Consider the following 20,686-nt stretch of genomic DNA (forward strand, 5'->3'; position numbering starts at 1 on the left):
ATGCCCCAAAGCTATATATATATATATATATATGATTAAGATTATACTTAAGCCATGTAGGGTGCTTAGTGTTTGGATTTAGATTAGCAAATTCCGTGTCCAAATAGGCAAATTGTTAGAATATATTAAACTTGTAAGCTTTGGATGTAATTTGGATTTTTGGGTGTAAATTGGCCTCCGTTCACTAGGCCGTTTAGTAGAAGGTTTGAACGGTTGGCTTTAGAGACATTTGTTCTATACACAGTTTGTTGAGATATTCGAACGAGTTACATCATTGAGAAACCCAAGAGCACTGTTTGGTGCTCCATTCGCTACGGTGGCTGAAATGTTTGCTGCATTGAAGAACATGAGAGTAGCGTTGGTTGGTTCATTTGCTGAATCATTCGAACGGTTGTTAGCTGATCCGTTTGGAGTGTCGCTTGTTGCTTGGTTCGAACACGCCTATCTTCCAAAGTCAACTATTTGGTAAAACATTCTTTGGGCTATCTAAACGGCGCCATCAAGACTACGATTTAACCTAGTTTGTTCGAACGATGAGTTGGTATTGTTCAATGCCACCTCAGAATTTCCTTATATAAGTCTCTTAATTGCTCTACTAAACCTAGTTTTATGAGACTGTAAATAGGCCTCTCAATGTACAATTTTAAAAAAACTAAGAGTCTAGATTTTAGTGTGCTAATAATTCTCTCTTAAAGTTATTTTAGTTAAACCACACAAATCTTTTTTTCCCAAAAAGCCTCAAGCCACCGAAGTTTCAAGATTGTAAAAGGAAATCAAGTAGAATAATTGTTTAGAGGTTCTATAAGAACTATTACGGTAGAGGCCTTGGTAAGTGTTACTTGTCTAGTGTAAGGGTGTGTCAGCTTCAAATGTTTTGTAAGTTTTAACAACTTGTAATCTCTTTATTCTTTTTCTATATGGGATTGATTTCTTCGGTTTGGCTACCATAGAGTGATTTTACTTTTGAAGAGTTCTTCGAAAGGTTTGTACTTTGTCTCCAAAATCTTTGCTTTTATTGTTTTAATGAATTGCTTGATTTTGATATTCAGATTTGTGGTGTTAGAATTGAAAGTTGATAGCTTTATTAATCTTTGTTGTTGTTAAGATTGAAATATTCTTTATTTAGCATCTTGATGGTCTAAACTAGCGTTTTTCACTTAGGGTCGTAATATAAAAATGATGCTTGGAGTTTCTTTGGCACATTTAGCTTAACCTTTGGGGTTAACTTTATCTTTTTACATTTCTTGTCGTGGATTTTGTGATGTAGCCTGTAGGAGGTATCTTTTGAGTTTTGTTGAATAAGTAGTTGAATTCATGAAAAGCTTAGTATTTGAGTTTGAGGATAAGAAGTTTTTCTCAACTGGCTTGACTTTCGAGTGGTGAGCATGTCTCATATCTGTATCTCTTGTTGTGATTCTCTTGAAGTGGTTAATAGGTTTTCCAATTCTGGATTCTTTAGGTGGATTTATCTAAGGTTGCAAGTTATTTATCTTTCTTTGTTGTTATTGTTCAATTAGTTGTTCTTAAGCGGGTTGAGACCCTTAACCTTAAAAGTTGCAAACTTTAGGGTGTGTTTGGGATCTTGGAGTTTTTTTGGTGGTGTTTGGATTGTGGCTTTTGGTACTAGGTGATAAAGTTTTATTTTTTATTTTTTATTTTTTTATTAAGGAAAATGTTACAGGGAAGGATTCTTCTCACTACTACTCCGAATAAAAGAAGTGGGTGATCCTAAAAACGAAAATGAGGTGGGCTCTCCAATAATAGATCAAAAATAAACTAAAACAACATATAAATTGTTAGTTCTTGTGTTGGCTTAATTCAGTTCCAAAATGCAGATGCTACTGTTCACGGCTCAAACACTGATATAGAATGCTCAGAATCCAATCTCCACCGTTCATAATGTAGATTCATGTGTTATGAACGTCCCTGCAAAATTTCAGCTCAATCGGACCACAAACGCCCATCGATTGGAGTTGTTGATGAAGACTGGACAGTCCGGGTCCGGACCTCCAGAAGTCGGGTCCGGACCCCATTTCCAGAAGCAAAGCTTGATGAGGCAGGTCCGGACCTCCAGACGCTGGGTCCGGACCTGATATCCAGAACGTGAAGTTTGAAGGAGATGTCCGGACCTCCAGATGTTGGGTCCGGACCTCAGTTCCAGAGAACACTTGTTTGTTGAGATGTCCGGACATACGAATTGAAGGTCCGGACATCACTAGGTTACGAATAAGTAAACCTAGCCATGTCCGGACCTCAGATCAGCCATGTCCGGACACGGCAGTATTATGTTGTGTATTTTTCTATTTAAGCTACGGGAGTTTGCCATTGTAACCTACGTATTTTATTGAGCAAATATCTGGGTGCTTAGAGAGAGAGAATTTGTTCTAGATTATTGTTGAAGATTAAATACGTGAAGCCAATCGGAGTTCCGGTGAAAGGAAATCGTATAGAAGAATTGTGCCAGATGTTCTGGAAAGGGGTACTGAGGTAGAAGTCAAGTGGGTCGCTTGTCGTGTACAAGGAAGAGTAGATTGCAAAGGTTTTGTAATTCTTCTTGTATTCCTTATTCTTCTTATAGTGGATTGATTTCCTGGGTTTGGCTGCCCCGGAGAGGTTTTACATTTAGAGAGTTCTCTAAATGGTTTCCTCTTCGTAACCAAATATCTGTGTTCTTGATTTTCATTACATATCTGTATTTGGTTGATTATTGATTGTTAGGTCAGATCTTATTCCGCTTAATATTTGTGAATCACCTAGACATTTGAATAGGTGTCGTTTGGAGTCGTTTTAGAATTTTCATAAATAATTACAATAGTTAGGAAATTAGTCAAACAAATGACCCGGTTCTCTCAAGGGGTAGCATAAGACGGTTACAGAAGCAAAATTGGCACAAATTAAGGCAAGTCTATATGAACCCTTATTTGAAACTAGCACCAACTACTGCGAAGAGGTTGAAACCGAAAATGCATTGTCATAGTCTAATGTAGGGATTGCTGGAAAGAGAGGAACCAACTAAAATTCGAATTCAAAAATCTCCACGAAAGGATCAAAACACCAAAAACCAAGAAGACAGGAACCCACTAAATCAATAAGCAACAAACAACAACAAAAAGAGCAGCAAAATACAAGGAAAATAATAATACAAAAAAAAAAGTAGGAAAAAAGCCCATTGAACAGTAGCTAGAACAAAGGACAGGGCAGATGGAGGCTGGCGGGAGAGCTTCTGGCAGTAGCTCGAAGAACACGCGGCGGCGCATGAGATCCATGCGGCGGTGTTTGATGACCACGCAGCGGCGTGTGGTGGTTAGAACAGGGTGATGAAGATTTCGACGGAAGCTAGGAGGATGGGGAAGACCTTGGTGGGGAGCGTCGTAGTAGTGGAGGAACGGAGGCTGACATAACTGCTCTAGGTGGAGGGGAAGAAGGGAGGAAGGAGAAAGCAAAGTCTCTCCCTTCTCCCCCAGAAAGAACCGCAAAAGGGCGGAGGGAAAGCCTCACTGAGGAGATGGAAAATGCAGAAAAAGGAAGAGACTTCTCTCGAGAGGCACTGAGGTTGACTTCTCGGTGATAAAGGTTGAAACTTGAAGCTTTGTTGTGATATTGGCGTTGTTGGTGCGAAAGCTTGGATCTTTGGTGTGTTTGGAAGCTGTACTCTTGTTGTTTGCTCATTGTTCACCTTCTGTTTGAATTTGTCTAGCAACATTAAGAAACTCGAGGAAGCTGCATCTAGAGACATATTAGCTCTATAAAATCTCTTTCACGTGATTGCCATACAACTATAATCGCTTGGCAGTGAAAAGCAACCCTTAGCTTTTTTTTTTTTTTTTACAAGTACCCCTCCAACAATTGATTTTTACTGTCACAACATCAAATTGTATGAAATCATATAACAATATACTAAATAACATTACTTAGAAAAAAACTCATATAATAACTTATTCATCCTTAAAAACTTTAACAGATAAATATAGTCTAATGAAAATGAATGGCTTTGTTAGTTTCTTGCACTTAAAACAATTGGGCATTTATGTGAACGGCTTTTCTAATGCAAATATATGTCTTATGTGTAGTTTACATGAGTTTTTTTTTTTTTTTTTTTTTTTTTTTTTTTTTACTTTTGATTAACCTATTCAATGAGGGTTTGCATTCAAGCAATTGAAAATTCAAATTTAGTTTGAAAACAATATTAAGGGTTGGGGTCTATAATGTAATCAACCCTATGGTTTATTTAAGAGGAATGGTGACTTGGCTTAGATTTATATTATTGGTGGTGTATGATTTAGAGTAATGTCTCCCAAAATTGACGTGTCTTTTAAAATTACCATTAGATTTGTGATAGACTACTCTTAAATTTTGATATAATGGTGATTTTAAAAGCCATGTCAATTTTAGGAGGAACATAAGGAGGATATGGGATGACATTTAGAATTACTATATGATTTATCTCTGATATTCATCCCAATTTCAAGCTCGTCCATTGAAAATTTCACGTGTTAAATTGGTTTGTTCATCCACCATTTTGCTTTTTCCTTTTTCTATAAAATCTTGGCCTTTTTGCTCCAAAGTCTAGCTTGCATCAATCGCTTGGCCCGAAATTGTAATCACCCCTTTGAGTGAGATTTGGCTTAGTCATTAAGGGAAATTTCAGTTCGAGATATTTCTAACACAACTAGTCACGTTCAAACGAAACTAATTTGAATGAAACAATTCTTACTCGAACGAAATGCTAAAGTTCGTGCATGTAGTAATAAATTGGGCATAACTTTAGCTTTAAGTATCAGAATCGAGCATATAATCCTAATCTGAAAGCTTTCTTTGGTGCGCACATCGTGGCCACCAACTTATGTTCGGTTCGAGTCATTTCCAAGCCCAAAATCTACTATTTCCCTTTCAAATATATATATATATATATATTTTAAGTTATTTTCAGCCATTTTTGGGAAATATTTATTTCTTTGGGGCGGCTAAGTTCTCTTTTCCCTATTTGCAATCATCTCCTTCCTTAAGGATTTTCTTCCACCTTAAATCTTAAGTTTCTACTTACTTTCATACGCTGTCAAAACATCCTTGATTCTGCACAATGTCAAAACATATACTTTATTTATTATAATTAGTACAACATAAAGGGCATAGTATTTGCCGCCATATACTTTTTTTTTTTTTTTTTTTTTTTTTTTTTTTCTAATTAAATAAGAAAAATGATTATAAGGGAGGATCCTGTCCCAATATCAGATTTAGTTTATGCCTCCTTTGGAACAAGTTGATACACCCTTGCCTGAGTAGTTCGTTTTCTGGTCAGTTCTTTTTGGTATTGATGAACAATATCCAGTGATTGCTATGAATTCTCAAGCCCTCTTTATCCGTTGTTCCTTTTGTTTGGTAATTATGCAATAAAAATTAGGGTTAAATGCCTTTCCATTACTTGTGCTTTGCGCCAGAATTAAATAGCGACGTCGGTTTTTAAAAATGTCATAAATTGTACATATGGTAAGCCAATAAACTCACTTGGTACTTCTGTCATAATTCTGTTAGTTTTTTTTACGGAGCACCACGTACCCCTTACACGTGGATTGATACTTGTGGTTTCAAGACGACACATGGCGTGATACCTGTGTTTTTGAGTGCCATGTCAGATTAAAAAATATTCAAAATAGTATGTAAAAAAAAAAAAAAACTGGTGAGTTGGGTTGGGGGTGGTTGGCCACCCCATTTTGGCCCAGATGGGGGGTGGTGGCTGGCCACTCCCATTTTAGCTAGGGGTGGCCGAACCACCCCCAAGAGCATTGGGGGTGGCTCGGCACCCTCGTTTGGCCTGGAGGTTGTTCGGCCACCCCCAAGGGCTATTTTATTTATTTATTTATTTTTAATGGGTATGCCTTTAGAGGTGGCCGAACCACCCCCAAAGGCCATCAGGTGGTTTCGGCCACCCCCATGGCTTTTAGTGGTGGTTCGGCTACCCCTAGAGGTAAACTCTTAATTTTTATTATTATTATTATTTTTTTATTTGCCTCTTGGGGGTGGTTTGGGTGGTTCGGCCTCCCCTAGATCGGCTGGTCTAGGGTGGCCGAAACTGCCCCCAGGCCGAAGCCACCTCACCCCATGGCTTGAGCCACCCCTAGCTAAAATGGGGGTGGCTATGGCCAAAATGGGGTGGCCAGCCACCCCCAACCCAACTCCCCATAATTTTTTTTTTTTTTTGGTTACATATTATTTTAAATATTTTTTAATCTGACATGGGACCCAAAAATACAGGTACCACGCCACGTGTCGCCTTGAAACCACAAGTATTAGTTCACATGTAAAGGGTACGTGACGCTCCCTTAAAAAAATTAACATAATCATGACGGAAGTATTAAGTGGATTTATTAGCTTACTATAGGTATCATTTATGACATTTTTGAAAACCAAGGTAGCTATTTGATTTTGGTGTAAAACATAGGTACTGTAAATATGTTTAACCCTAAAAATTATCACGTGGCAATATTACCATAATACCTTGACATATATGCAGTGGAAAATGCTATAAAATTCTTCTATTTAGGTAACTAATTAAAGACATCATCAAAAAATTCACAAGAGCATTAAAACATTATAGTATATTTACATCTATGATCCCATATTTATGTTAAATCTTTTCGTAGCATAGGAATGTTAGGCTTACAAACAAATTTTACAAAATTTTTTTTACAATATGATGTGGCACAACATGATTACAAATAAGATAAATTCAATTTTTAGGAAACCCAATCATATTGTGCCACATCATGTTGTAATTTTTTTTTTTTTTGTAAAATTTGTTTGTTAGCCTAGCATTTTTCTATTTAGTATAGTCTATCAACTCCCACATCAGCCATGCTTACACATAAATATGTAATGTAATGCCTAGCAAAGTCTGAGCTATATAATCTTCAAGCCCTTGTCTATTGATCACTCTGGTTACTCGTCTTCTGCGTCAGCGTGCAGAATCTTTGTGAAGTAGTATTTTACGTGTGAAAGTATTAAGTCCACGGCTCAGCAAGTAAATTTTTTTTAAGAAAAAAACTTTTTTATAAAACAATCTTTCGATAATCAACTTTCATGGTATAAACTTCGTGAGCAGTAAAATTGACAAATTCAGTTGTCTATCTGTCTCTTGGAGTTGACCAAGTCAAGTTCGAATTCCATTGCGAATTAGCTCCGGCAACCTTAGAATTCGGTTCTCTGGCAAACTTTCTCCCATTTTCTTACCCTCCGGTGAGGCTCTCATATTAAAAAAAAACCCAAACAAACATTCAAATTCAACATATGGTAATGTAACATTTTCATAAAAATGAATAAAAAAAAAAAAAAAACCCACTTTTAAAAGGCATTAGCTAATTAGAATGATCCCTTGAATGGACTATTTATCAACACCATTCTGACACAAGGGATGACTTATTCATCTATATATTTTGAGTTCTCTATTCGTTAAAGGATTAATTAAGACTAATTAATCTCATTATTCTACAAGGTGACTGTCGGCAGTTGGCATCATGTGTCCTACGTGTCTGCTCATCCATTTGGATCAGGATCTACTGAAATTCTTAGTTGGAATTTCGAATTCAGGCCGTCAATTTTTCATTCAATGGTCATTATTCTGCCATGTGTCTCACTATTAATAAAATAATAAATATTTATTATTTTATTAGTAGTGGGACACGTGGTAGAACAATAACCATTGGATAGAAAATAGAAGGCCTAGATCTAAAATTCCCTTAAAAATTTTAGTGGAGCCAGATCTCATCCATCCTTGTTCCTGTAAACCAACCATCTATCTGCAAGCATTATATAATTTAGGGATAAATGAAAAATTGGTCATTGTGGTTGGTGTAAATTACAAATAACTCAATGTGATATAAAAAATAATTTATAGGTCCATGTAGTTAGCCTAAATTACAATTCACTCCATGTGGTATAAAAAAAATTTAGAGGTCCTCAAGGTATGCCAAAATAACAGTTTATTTCCTAAATTTAATTTCCGTTAAGTAACTTATATGTCCTCAAGGCCAGCTAAGATTACACATTAGCCTCCACTCCACATCATACCACTATAGTAAATTAATATAATATCTTATATTCCCAAAATTTTACCCCATGCGTAACCCTCCCTCATTTTCATCTTTGTTAGCCGCTTCACAAAATGCTCTCAAATCGTGTTGAGGAAGATGAAAATGATGGAAGGTTATGCAGGGTTATGCGTAAAGTAAAATTTTGGGGATATAATAGATTATGTTAATTTATTATAGCAGTATGACATGACAAAATAATGGATTCTGTTAAGTTACATAAATAAATAGATTTTATGGAGTAAATTATTAATTTGGCCTACTCTGAGACTTATAAATTATTTTTTTATACCACATGATTTGTAATTAGGCTAATTATATGGACCTATAAATTATTTGTTATACCACATGAAATGATTTGTAATTTAGGCCAACCACATTGGCCAATTTTACGTTTATTGTAATAATTAATTTATATCAGAAACACACATCTCGTGGAACCATCAAATTAGAATTAGTTGCTGTCTTTGTATATATATATATATATATATATATAAACAACTTATTGCCGTCCTAAGTTGGATTCTTTTGTTAAACTAATCCCTTGTCTATTAAATTATAAGCAGAAGGGAAGCATATGTAATCCAGAAAGTGAGAAAGTTGATACAGTTTTGTCTTGTTTGATCACATTTTATGTCTGACTTATTCTATATATCTCATGTCGTGATAAATAATATAATAACTACTTAATGCACCCACCATTGCATGCTTAAGGAGATCGAAGAAAACTAAGACAGAATCATCAATCATTCAATATTAAAACTTGAGAAATAAGTCCCTTTGATTTTTATTTGCTCAAAATCTAGAGTATTTGTCGTTTTCAATTCTAGTTTATGAATATATCTCTCAATATATGACGTTAAATATTTTATGTTGATATTATTTTCTAGAAAAAATGAAAATAATTTTCGGTATTTGGTATATGTACAAAAAATCAGTGACCACAACGGTGATAATAAGAAATATATAGCTAGTGATCGAACTCTGGCGAACTATACAGAGGCGTCTTTGGAGACCTCCCAAGTGCATGCGAAAATGAGAAATTTGATCTCAGAAAATTGTTTACGGTTTTAAAAAAGAAAAACTATTTTATGGAGGATTAAAGAAGGTTTTATTAGGTTTGACCATAATTCTATATGGTACTAAACACCGAAAAATAGTAAAATGACCCATCAGAGTGTGGTTTTTTACTGTTTAAATGACCCATCTCAGAAGGAGGGGTCATTTGAACAGTGATTTACTGTTTAAATGACCCCTCCTTCTGAGATGTGTAATTTTACTATTAAAATGACTCTTGGTAAGGTCGTTTTATTCCCGAACGTCCCAAATTTTGAGGGTTTTTGTAGTGGTTGTTTTTTTTTTTTTTTTTTAAAAAAAATTCAAAATCTACTTGTATTAAAAAACAAAAAGACATTTTCAAAATCTACTTGTATTAAAATCAAAAGCTCCATTCTAACGATGATGTTGAGCTTTTTTTGTCAATCTTTATGACATCTCAAACAATATTTCTTCTTTGAAAGAGCTTAAGCCCAAGCTCAAAACAATGGCGGCCTCTTTCCCCACCTCCCGAGTTCTCTTTCTCCTGACTTTCTTCTTTTCCCTCACAAACACCACAGCTCAAAACAATGGCGGCACAAACTTTTCATGCTCAGTGGATTCAACCCCTTCCTGCGAAACATACGTCGCCTACTTCGCCAACCCACCAAACTATTTGGATCTTGAAAACATATCTCAGCTCTTCGATCCTCCTTTCATCAATCGCAAAAGCCAGCAGCCTCGCCGCCGGCGACAACCAGTTACTATTTCCCCGTCAACTCTTGCTCGTTCCGATCACCTGCGGGTGCACAGATCACCGTTATTTCGCCAACATCACATACAAGATCAAGGAAGGTGATAACTACTACTTCGTCTCAGTAAATTCATTCGAAAATCTCACCAACTGGCTTGTTGTGCAAGAGATGAACCCCGCGCTTACTCCAACGCTCCTGCAGATCGGCACAGAAGTAATCTTCCCTTTGTTCTGCAAGTGCCCCTCGAAAACCCATATAGAAAATGGTATCACAAACCTCATCACATACGTGTGGCAGCCCAACGAAGACGTTTTGCAGGTGAGCGGTGGCGAGCCATAATCTCAATTTCAATTTCAACTTTTTTTTTTTTTTTTTTTTTTTTTTTTTTTTTTCTATAATTAAGGAAAAATTTGAAAATGGCCTCCACACAGATTTGTCATTAAAAAAAAAAAAAAAAACCTTTTAAGAGAGGCTCATTTGGTCTTTTGAAAATCTGTCTTTTTTTTTTTTTTAATTACTCTAAAGTTTTTTATTGAATTATTGGTAACCATTTTCTTTTCTCTAATTAGTAAATAAGGCAAAAATGATATTATTGTTTTGGTTACATCGGGTATTAAGCACTATTTGCTACTTAGAGGATATTATAAGATTCATATAAAATTAGTTTGTAAAAAATTTCGAAAAATATATGTTTAAAAAAAATAAGTTCAGTAGTATTTATAATCGAAGCAAAAAGGTAAGCACTTCCGTTGTATATAATTTATTCCATGATTATATATATATGTGTTTGTTTCTACTATATGATTGTTTATTTCTTGTTTATCAATATGGTTATCTCTTATGCAATTGTAATTTAAATTTAAAAATTTAAGTTCATGAATCACAATGCAAAATTAAAAACTATCTATTTAAAAGAAAAGAAGTTGAGATTTCAAAAAGTAATACGTGGTTGAATTTCAATGACGAAACTTCAAATCTTAAATAATATCATTTTAAAACTTTAGTTGTAGAAATCTAACTGTTATAGTTGAAAAACATTAATTTTTTTTTTTTAAATTTTTAAATTTTATATTTTAAATTGCATTTATTATATTTTTAATTTGGCCTAGAATAGTAAATTTTGCCTCCGCGCCACTGCAGGTGAGTGCTACATTTGGTGCCTCCCCTGCCGCCATTGTAGCTGAAAATGGCTACGGCAACAACTTCACCTCCGCAGTGGGGGTTCCGGTGCTGATCCCCGTGTCACAGTTGCCAGCTCTCTCTCAATCTCACCCTCCTCATCCCAGACATCATAGGATGTTTTTTCTCGTCGTTGTTGTAAGCTTGGGAGCTGCTGTTTTGGTGCTCCTTTTGGTTGCTTTGTTGGTCTATGCTTATTGTTTACGTGAGAGAAAGAAGAAGACTATAAATCGCACGGGTTCCTCTCTGGAGACCAGTGATCTGATACAAACCAATTAAGGAGCAACCAAAAAGCGAAGATTTTAAGGAAAAGCTACTCCCTGGAGTTTCAGGCTACCTCAGCAAGCCGACAGTGTACGAGAATAAAACGATCATGGAGGCAACGATGAACCTCAGTGAAACATGTCGGATTGGGAAATCAGTTTACAGGGCAACCATCAACGGGGTGGTCTTTGCAGTGAAGAAAACCAAGGAAGATGGCTGCGGAGAGGAGCTGAAAATCCTGCAGAAAGTAAATCATGCAAATCTGGTGAGATTAGTCGGCATCTCATCAAACACAGAAGGAAATCGGTTCTTGGTATATGAATATCCAGAGAATGGATCGCTTGATAACTCTTTAGCTTTCCTCACATGGAATCAGAGGCTAAATATTGCGTTAGATGTAGCAAAGGGTCTTTACTACATGCATGAACACACACAGCCGACGATTGTTCACAGAGATATAAGAGCAAGCAATATACTTCTCGACTCAATGTTCAAGGCAAAGATAGCAAATTTCTCCATGGCTAGATCTGCAGCTGCAAACGATGTTATTATGCCGAAAGTGGATGTTTTTGCCTTTGGGGTTGTTCTGCTGGAGCTGCTTTCGGGGAAGAAAGCCATGGCAGTGAAGGAAAATGGTGAGGTTGGTATGCTGTGGAAGGAGATAAGGTGGATGTTTGAAGGGGAAGAGGGGAGCAGAGAGGAGACGTTAAGGAAATGGATTGATCCAAACTTGAAGGGATTGTGTACAATTGATGGTGCCATCAGCTTGGCAGCTTTGGGGAGGGCTTGCACGCTGGATAAATCAATGGCAAGGCCAAGTATGGGGGAGATTGTATATAGTCTGTCTCTTCTTACTCAGTCATCTCCTGAAACAAAAGTCATGGGTCCAGTTTATTAATAGATCTGTACTTTTTTTTTTTTTTTTTTTTTTTTTTTTTCAATTATAGATCTCTTACTTGTTCATTTTCTATGGATCCGGCTTATGTTGTTATCAAAATAATAACATGTATGTTATAGTGTAAGCAACGGTCAAGATTGAATATAAAAGAAATCTCTCTTCATTTTCTCTCTCCTATTAAAAGTTTTTAAAAACAAGTCAACTTTGAGATTCAATCTTGACCGTTGCTTACACTACAACATACATGCTGTTATTAAAATAACAGCATGTAAGATAGATCTCATGTTCTATATACCCATGTAAATTTTTGTTTTAGTATTTCAGGCAGTTCTCAGATCTTATTTTATGCATTTTTGCAGATTGATAACAGTTTTTTGTTTTTGTTTTTGTTTTGTGAATGGATAAAGAAGATAGAAAACGAAAGTTGATATAAATCCTCACTTTCTATTGGCAAATTGATTTCTATGGGCACATTTGACAAATCGATTTCTGTTTTTGTTTTCGAGAATAAAAATAGAAAACTGTTTCTATTGTCTTTTTGTTAAAAATTCGTTTGGCAAACTTTTTTTGAAATAGAAAATAGTGGTTAAGCGTTTGGACAACAGTTTTCACTTAAGAAAAAAAAAAAAAACTCTTTTTCACCTATTGGGTAATTTCCAAATTGAATCGAACAACATGCAACACATCACTCTTAGCCAATAAACAAAAGCAGGTACGCTATGAACATGACATTAAACACAGCAATAAACAACACATGCAATGGGGAAAAACATCAAACGCATATTACATAATAAAAACCACAATCATACCGCACTGGCCTCCACGTTTATTATACAGTAGTACAACTGTACAAGAAACGAGAACATTGCATAAACTTCATGTCCTAGACCTACACTTTTAGGCTTCTCCTAAATCTGATCATCATCCCTCCAAATGAGGCCTTTCAAGCTATCATAAGTAGAAAATGTCTGGTTTTTATACCTTGCAGATCTTCTATACTCCACGCAAATTATATTCCACATCTTCTCGTATCGTCATTCCATCCAACTCTTGAGTACTTAACATGCTTTTACTTACTCATAGTCATGTCTGATGTGATCATACCTCTGACAAATCCCCCTTTTGGTCCATGATATATTATGAAGCACATTATTCATTGCAGCCACAATGTGTTGTAAACCTATTGCACTTAAGCGACCATGCAGCCATGAAACATTGTGTGGTTGTTCTCGTCTTTGTCGATGATAATTTGGACAAGCGTGTTCTGTATGTTACAAGCAATTTATTATTTTGCTATTGGTTTTAACTAGATTTTATCATTTATCTTCATGGTTTTTGACCGTTTGGCCCATAAAACTTTTATAACCATTGATTCCATTTTACAGTTGGTTAATTTATTTCATCACATTAAAGACCATTTGTCCTTAACGCATGGTCAAGTAGTGTTGACCATCTGTCTTTAATACATGAATACATATAGGAGCTTTAAAAGAAAATAGCCCACACGTTTGTATAAATAAGGATTTAGCTTTGAAAAATGATGATTACTTCTTTTCTTTCATATATGGTACCAAATGTTGACAAACACTTGTTTTTCAAGGCATAAAGTCATATGCTATATGAGTAGCTTTTCTATTTCAAATATTTGATGTCCCTCATCGACTTTGACAAATGAGTTGTTCTATTAATCTTCGTTCTTGGAAGTGCGTCCTTAACGAAGGAGACGCTATAGTCTAATCTTGGGAGGTTGCATGTCAAGAGATCCGATCGCACCGAGTTTTATACTCCGAGAGGCACGAATCAACTTTTAAGGACAACGCTCTTGCGTGATTCTATAGCATTGAGAAATTTTTTCATGCTTTACTTTTCATCTCTTGTATTTTATTTATTTTATTGTTAATTTTTATATTGTAATTATTTTATAACAATGAAAATTTGTGCACCATCCAAAATTATTTCCAATAATCTTAAAGGTTGAGTATGATGCATGGTTGCGCAAATATTTTGATTTGACTATAACAACAGTATTTAAACTTGTGAAAAGTCAAATACTATAAAAGTTTCTGGTATACAATTCGCATACGAGAACGATGAAATTAATTCTTGGGTGGAAAGATTTTGTTGTGAAAAAATCTGATAATTGATTTGTTTATCAGAAAAAGAGCTTAATCTCATGTGTAGGTATTGAAAGTGAAAATATTTTAATTGAAAGAGTTTTTGATTATTTGAATTCAAATTTATGTTAATTTAATTTGTTTGTCAAATAATCTTTTATTGTGGGTTACTATTTTTACAATAAAAAGAGTTAAGCCTTTTTATGGATTTTTAGAATTTAGCACTTTTTTGTTATGTTATGCTAAGCTTGGCTGGAAAACATCCATGTAAATTAATAATAATAACTGTGAGTAGTTACTCATTTTGTGATGGAGAAAATATATAGGTATTGCTAATTGTATGCAAAGAGGAAGAGATGTGGTGCGCATATTGAGTTGATCAGTTCTCATGACACATAGTTGGTGTGTGGTGACGACAATCTATTTTAGAAGATCTTGGAGTAAAGCTGTTGGCTCAGCTGTGAGTTTTAAACTCTGATTTATAGGTCTTATTTTTTAAGACATAATATACATTTCATTTATTAAAATGAAAAAAAAAATAAAAAATTCAAGTTATGAAGGTGCTCCTTGATTGAATTAAAGCTGGTACAAATTTTTTTAATTAATTACATGAATTTTGTATATGATAAGCGGTGGTTTCTATTGATTCATCTATTTCAAAGAAGAAATAGTATCTAGCATTTATGTTAGTTATGGCATGCTAGATTTGCATAAATACTTGAAGTTATTTGGTAATTCCTCATATATATCATTCAGCTTTCAAATTTTTCTGACATGATGGTTCATAATAAAATGTATGTGATTATTGAGGTTCATTTGATACATGATAAATTTATTATATCATATCATAAGAATGATATCATTGGCATATTTATTAAAATGAGCCAATAATAGTTAATTATTATTTGGTTGAGCTTGATACTTTGCATATTTATTGGGGCTTTAGTTAAAAACATTTTATTTTTAAAATCTTGATAGAACTTGAAATATGCAATCCCTATATATATAATATATAAGGATCATGTTGAAAAATCATAAGTGATGATTAATATTTTTTTATAACAGCTTTAGAAATGTCAATTGACAGAAAAGAAATAAGAGAAAATGACATATCATACTTGGAGAAAGATGAGCTCATAGAAGTCATTTCTTAAAGCATTTGTGTGCTATTATTGAAAATTTATTTTCTTGTGACTATTTGGTTTATTCCATTAATATTTACCATGATAGATTTATACATGTAAATCTTGGCTACATCAAGAGAACGAAGAGAAATTAGAATATTGGAATAAATTATGAATGCTATGATTGTCAATTTTTAGGCTATCTACCAAAGTGTGGGGGGGAGATATTATTTTTTTTGTCACATTCATAAGAATTGTTTGGAATACCTCAAAGTGTAGGGATATTTGGCAAATGTTATATTACCCGAGCCCAGTGACTGAGCCAAGATTTTCTTATTGTAGGGGTGGGATGTAAGGCTAATATTTAATTAATATAAAATAATATTATATTATACTATAATCTACCAAAAACCAATATAAATTATTGATTTCAAAGTTTCAAACACTTTGAAAAAAAATATTGCTTGTCCAATTAATTACTTTTAATATTTAATTATATATTAATGGTATGTAATTATTTTTGAGTTATTTTATTTAATGTTTAGAAAACATATTCACGTTAATTGATATAAGTACACTCTTTATCAAATTGTATTTTTCTTATTATAATCTTAAGAGTGGTTGTATAAGTGCATTGGGCAGAGGAGAAATATATATATATATATATATATATATATATATATATATATATATATATATATATATATATATATATTGGAGAGTGGACAGATTTTGAGCCAATTAAAGTGGATGAAATTAACCAAAAAAAAAAAATGAAATGCCAAAAAATTATTGTCCACGTGGTAGGCTGAAAAAAGAAGAAGGAAAGTGGGTCTCTCATGTTCCAGAGAGAGAAAAAATTATGAGACTTTTGAGAGAGAAAGATCCAGAGAGGAGAAATAAATTGTTTAAGAAAGATGGAGAAAAAGAGGGGAAGCATGAGGAGGACTGGAGGGGAGAGATGGAAGAGAGAAGCTGAGCGAGAGAAGAAGAAGAAAGGAGGAGGAAGAGGTCGGGGCAAGAAAAAAGGAGGAGGGAGATCAGTAGGGGCAAGAGAAGAAAAAAACGAAAGGAAGAGGAAGGGTAGGCATAAGAAAACTTAAAACACTATTGCTCAGAAATGTTTTTCAGGATCTTGGCAGAGGCAGACGCCCCTGCCTATTTCCGCCCCTACCTGAGCCTAAAATGAGGAAACTTGGTTTTAAAACTTATGATTGCATTTTATTGGTTTTACATGTAATAGTTCATGCTATAGATTCTTTTTTATCAAAAGCGATGTTTTAGATTACAATACTATTATTGAATCTAAAAATGTTATTTTCCTTGAGCATGTGTTTCCTTTGAAAAATAAGGAAAAATTATTTCATGAATTTTCTGTTGCTTCTAATAAATTGTTGATGGTGTGTAAGAATTGAGAAGAAGCAAGCGAGATAGAATGGAAGGAATCTCAATAATGATTTTATTGCTTATATTATTGATGATGATCTAGTATGTTATGGTGAAGCAATTAAATCTATTTGATGCATTTTTTTTTTGTTAGAAGCTATAAATAATGATTTGGAATAAATTATGTCTAACCATTATTGGGAACTTGTTGAGTTACCTCCTAAGACCAAACCAATTGGTTATAAATAGGTGTTTGAGAAGAAGCTTAAGCCGGATGATACAATAGATAAGTACATGATAGACTTGGTAGCTAAAAGCTACAAGTAAATGCAAAATGTTGATTATTTGATATTTATTCTCAGGTTACTAAAATTGCATCTATTGGAGTATTATTTGCCATTGCTTATACTTATAAACTTGTTGTACATCAAATGGATGTCAAAGTTATTTTCCTAAATGATGAAGAGATTTATATGGAGCAGTCCAAGGGACTAGTAATCTCCGGTCAAGAACATAAAGTGTGCAAACTGGTGAAATCCTTGTAGGAATTAAAGCAAGCTCCTAAACAATGGCATTTAAGAAGGTGATATTGTCTAATTTATATTTGATTAATGGTGCAAGTAAATGCGTAGGAAGTTTTACAATAATGAATGTGTCATTATTTGTTTATATATATATATATATATATATATATATATATATATATATATATATATTGACAACTAGCTTATTTTATTTTTGTTTAGCTAGTATTGATGTTGTGCATGATACTAAAATATTTCTTACATATAATTTTAATATGCAAGACGTAGGTAAAGTTAATATCATGTTGGACATTAAAATTATTAGAGATACTGATTGCATTATTTTATCTTGGATATATTATGTCGAAAAGATGCTTAAAAGATTTAAACACTTTTATTATACACCTATGTCTACAGACTCTACACCATATGATTCAAAAATACACTTGGTTAAGAATCATAGTGATGGCGTTTTTGCAAGAAAAATATGCACAAATCATTGATTGCTTGATGTCTTGACAAACTATATATGCCCTGATATTGCATACATTGTTAGCAGATTGAGTAGATATACTCATAATCATGGTATTGAGCACTATGATGCTATCTCTAAATTGTTGAGATACTTAAAGGCACAATTAATTTTGGTTTGTCATGTTGTTATTATCCTGCTATATTAAAAGGATATTGTAATGTTAACTAAAATTTTGATTTAGATGAGCAAAGCCTATTAGTGGCTATGTGTTTACTCTGGTTAGAAGAGCTATTTCTTGAAAGTCCTCAAAGCAGACTTGCATAGCAAGGTTTACTATAGAGTCAGAGTTAGTTGCCTTGGAGAAGGCAAGAACTGAAGAAAATGGCTGATGAGCCTATTGATAAATTAATTTGCTTTTATATGCTAATTCAGTTTCACCTATGTTTTCATTGTGATTGATAGGCTGTCATAGCTCGAGCAAAGAGTAAAGAATTTATAATGAGAAAGTGCACAATATTGTGAGGCAGCTTATTGAGACCGGTATATGTCCATGGGCTTTGTGAGGTCATAAAAGAATTTTGCAGATTCTTTGACCATGCCACTAGCAAGGAGGCTAGTGAGAGAAGCATCGAGGGGGATAGGATTGATACCCAAATCATGACACTGTGATTGATACCCAACCTCTGTGATTGGAGATCCCATGAATGAGGTTTAATAGGAAACAAAGTCACAAGTGAAATGAGCTATGGTACTGTCAATTTATGTTTATTACTTTCTTGTTGAAAAGATTAGTGATGAGTTCATCCCTATGGTGTAAGACAGTACAAGATGCAGAGTGATTAAGGGTGAGCTTAAAGCTCTTAATGGGTCTATAGTCCTTACCTGTTGGGATGGGGTGTTCCTTGCACACACTGTTGATGGATACCACCTATATGAGTGTGGATATGCTATCTCCTATGAGACTTAGGTAGGTCTCTAGAGCCCTCATGAAAGCCATTTTATGGTGTAACAACAGAAGATGCAGAGTAAGGATAAGTTTAAAACTCTTAATGGATCCATAGTCCCTACTTGTTGGGATGGAATGTTCTTTGCACACATTCTTGATGGACGCCACCTATGTGAGTGTGGAGGTGGTGCCGCTTCCTATGAGACTTTGACAAGTCTCTAGAGTACTCATGAAATCCAGAGGCGCATGGCCAGTATAAGGCGCTAACCCGCTATAGAACAACCCAATTTCTTTGATTTGATTTGATTTGATTTTTTTTTTTTTGGGAGAAAGTTATGTGGGTGATAAGTTTGACTAACTTGTGGATTTGGTTAAAATATTTTAACTCTACCACAATTCATTAAGCTCTTACTTATTTATCATAGGTGCGGTTAAAACTTTTGGGTACCACATTGATGCATGCTTTCAATCTCCTCTTCTTCTATTGTTTGTAACATGTGGGGCATTGTTGTGTATGTTACAAGCAATTTATTTTTTTGCTATTGGTTTTAACTATATTTTTCAGCTATTCCAAATGTTTTACCGTTTGACATTAAAATATTTTCATGAGATTTTATTATCTTTATGGTTATTGACCAAACATATTTTTATCATCTATCTTCATGGTTTATGACTGTTTGGTCCATAAAACTTTTATAACCATTGATTCCTTTTTACCATTGGTTAATTTATTTCATCACATTAAAGACCATTTGTCCTTAACGTATGGTCAAGTAGTGTTGACCATCTGTCTTTAATACATGAATACATGTAATGAGCTGTAAAAGAAAATAGCCCACACGTTTGTATAAATAAGGATTTAGCTTTGAAAAAGGATGATTACTTCTTTTCTTTCATATATGGTACCAAATGTTGACAAACACTTGTTTTTCAAGGCATAAAGTCATATGCTATATGAGTAGTTTTTCTATTTCAATTATTTGATGTCTCTCATCGACTTTGACAAATGGGTTGTTCTATTATTTTTCGTTCTTGGAAGTGCGTCCTTAACGAAGGTTGATGCTATAGTCTAATCCTGGGAGGTTGTGTGTCAAGAGATCCGATCACACCGAGTTATATACTCCGGGAGGCACGAATCAACCTTTAAGGACAACGCTCTTGCATGACTTTATAGCATTGTGAGATCTTTCCATACTCTACTTTTCATCTCTTGTATTTTATTTATTTTATTGTTAATTTTCATATTGTAATTATTTTATAACAATGAGAATTTGTGCACCATCCAAGATTATTTCCAACTAAGTGTAGCTTCAATCTCTTGGTTCCATTGTATAGAGTTTTTGATGTTTATGTTCTAAACCATATGGCAGAGTATTCTTATTTATAATTAACACATTGTTTATCTCACGTTGCAATACATATTTATCAACAATAAAACAGAAACCAATTTGTACTCAAATATCTAAGACTTTGATGTTTGATGAATTTCTTCTTCTTGGTGTTTGTCTTTTCCTTGGAGTGTATCTGCTTTGAGAGTTTGAGTTGCTTCTGATAATTCATCTTTATCTGATCTAATACGCCCCTTGAAACTCGACGTAGGCATCTGTACGTTGAGGTTGAATTGTGAGCATAGCAAACCATTTTGATATTAAAGGTTTGGTAAGAATGTCAACAATTTGGTCTTTTCCAGAGATGAACCGAACTTCTAGTTCCTTGGCAGAGATGCGATCCCCAAAAAAATGATAATCAATCGCAATGTGCTTTGTATGTGCATGACAGAGTGGATTGACAGTGAGATATGTAGCTCCAATGTTGTCACAATATAGGATAAGTGAACGTCACATGGAGACTTCAAGTTCTTTAAGGAGAGATTGGATCCATGTTACTTCTGTAGAGGCATTT

At 34.2% G+C, this 20,686-nt stretch overlaps 1 protein-coding gene across 1 annotated transcript; it reads left to right on the forward strand.

The window, feature by feature from the left end:
• The first annotated feature begins 9,627 nt into the window (after positions 1 to 9,627).
• On the forward strand, positions 9,628 to 12,215 carry LOC132167682 (serine/threonine receptor-like kinase NFP). The gene is given in 4 exon segments (XM_059578695.2): positions 9,628 to 9,834; positions 9,836 to 10,192; positions 11,015 to 11,326; positions 11,328 to 12,215. Coding segments are annotated over 4 exon segments (1,764 nt in total).
• Positions 12,216 to 20,686: the final 8,471 nt, after the last annotated feature.

This window comes from Corylus avellana, chromosome 2, assembly GCF_965113065.1.
Source record: "Corylus avellana chromosome 2, dhCorAvel1.hap1.2, whole genome shotgun sequence".
NCBI classification, from domain to species: domain Eukaryota; kingdom Viridiplantae; phylum Streptophyta; class Magnoliopsida; order Fagales; family Betulaceae; genus Corylus; species Corylus avellana.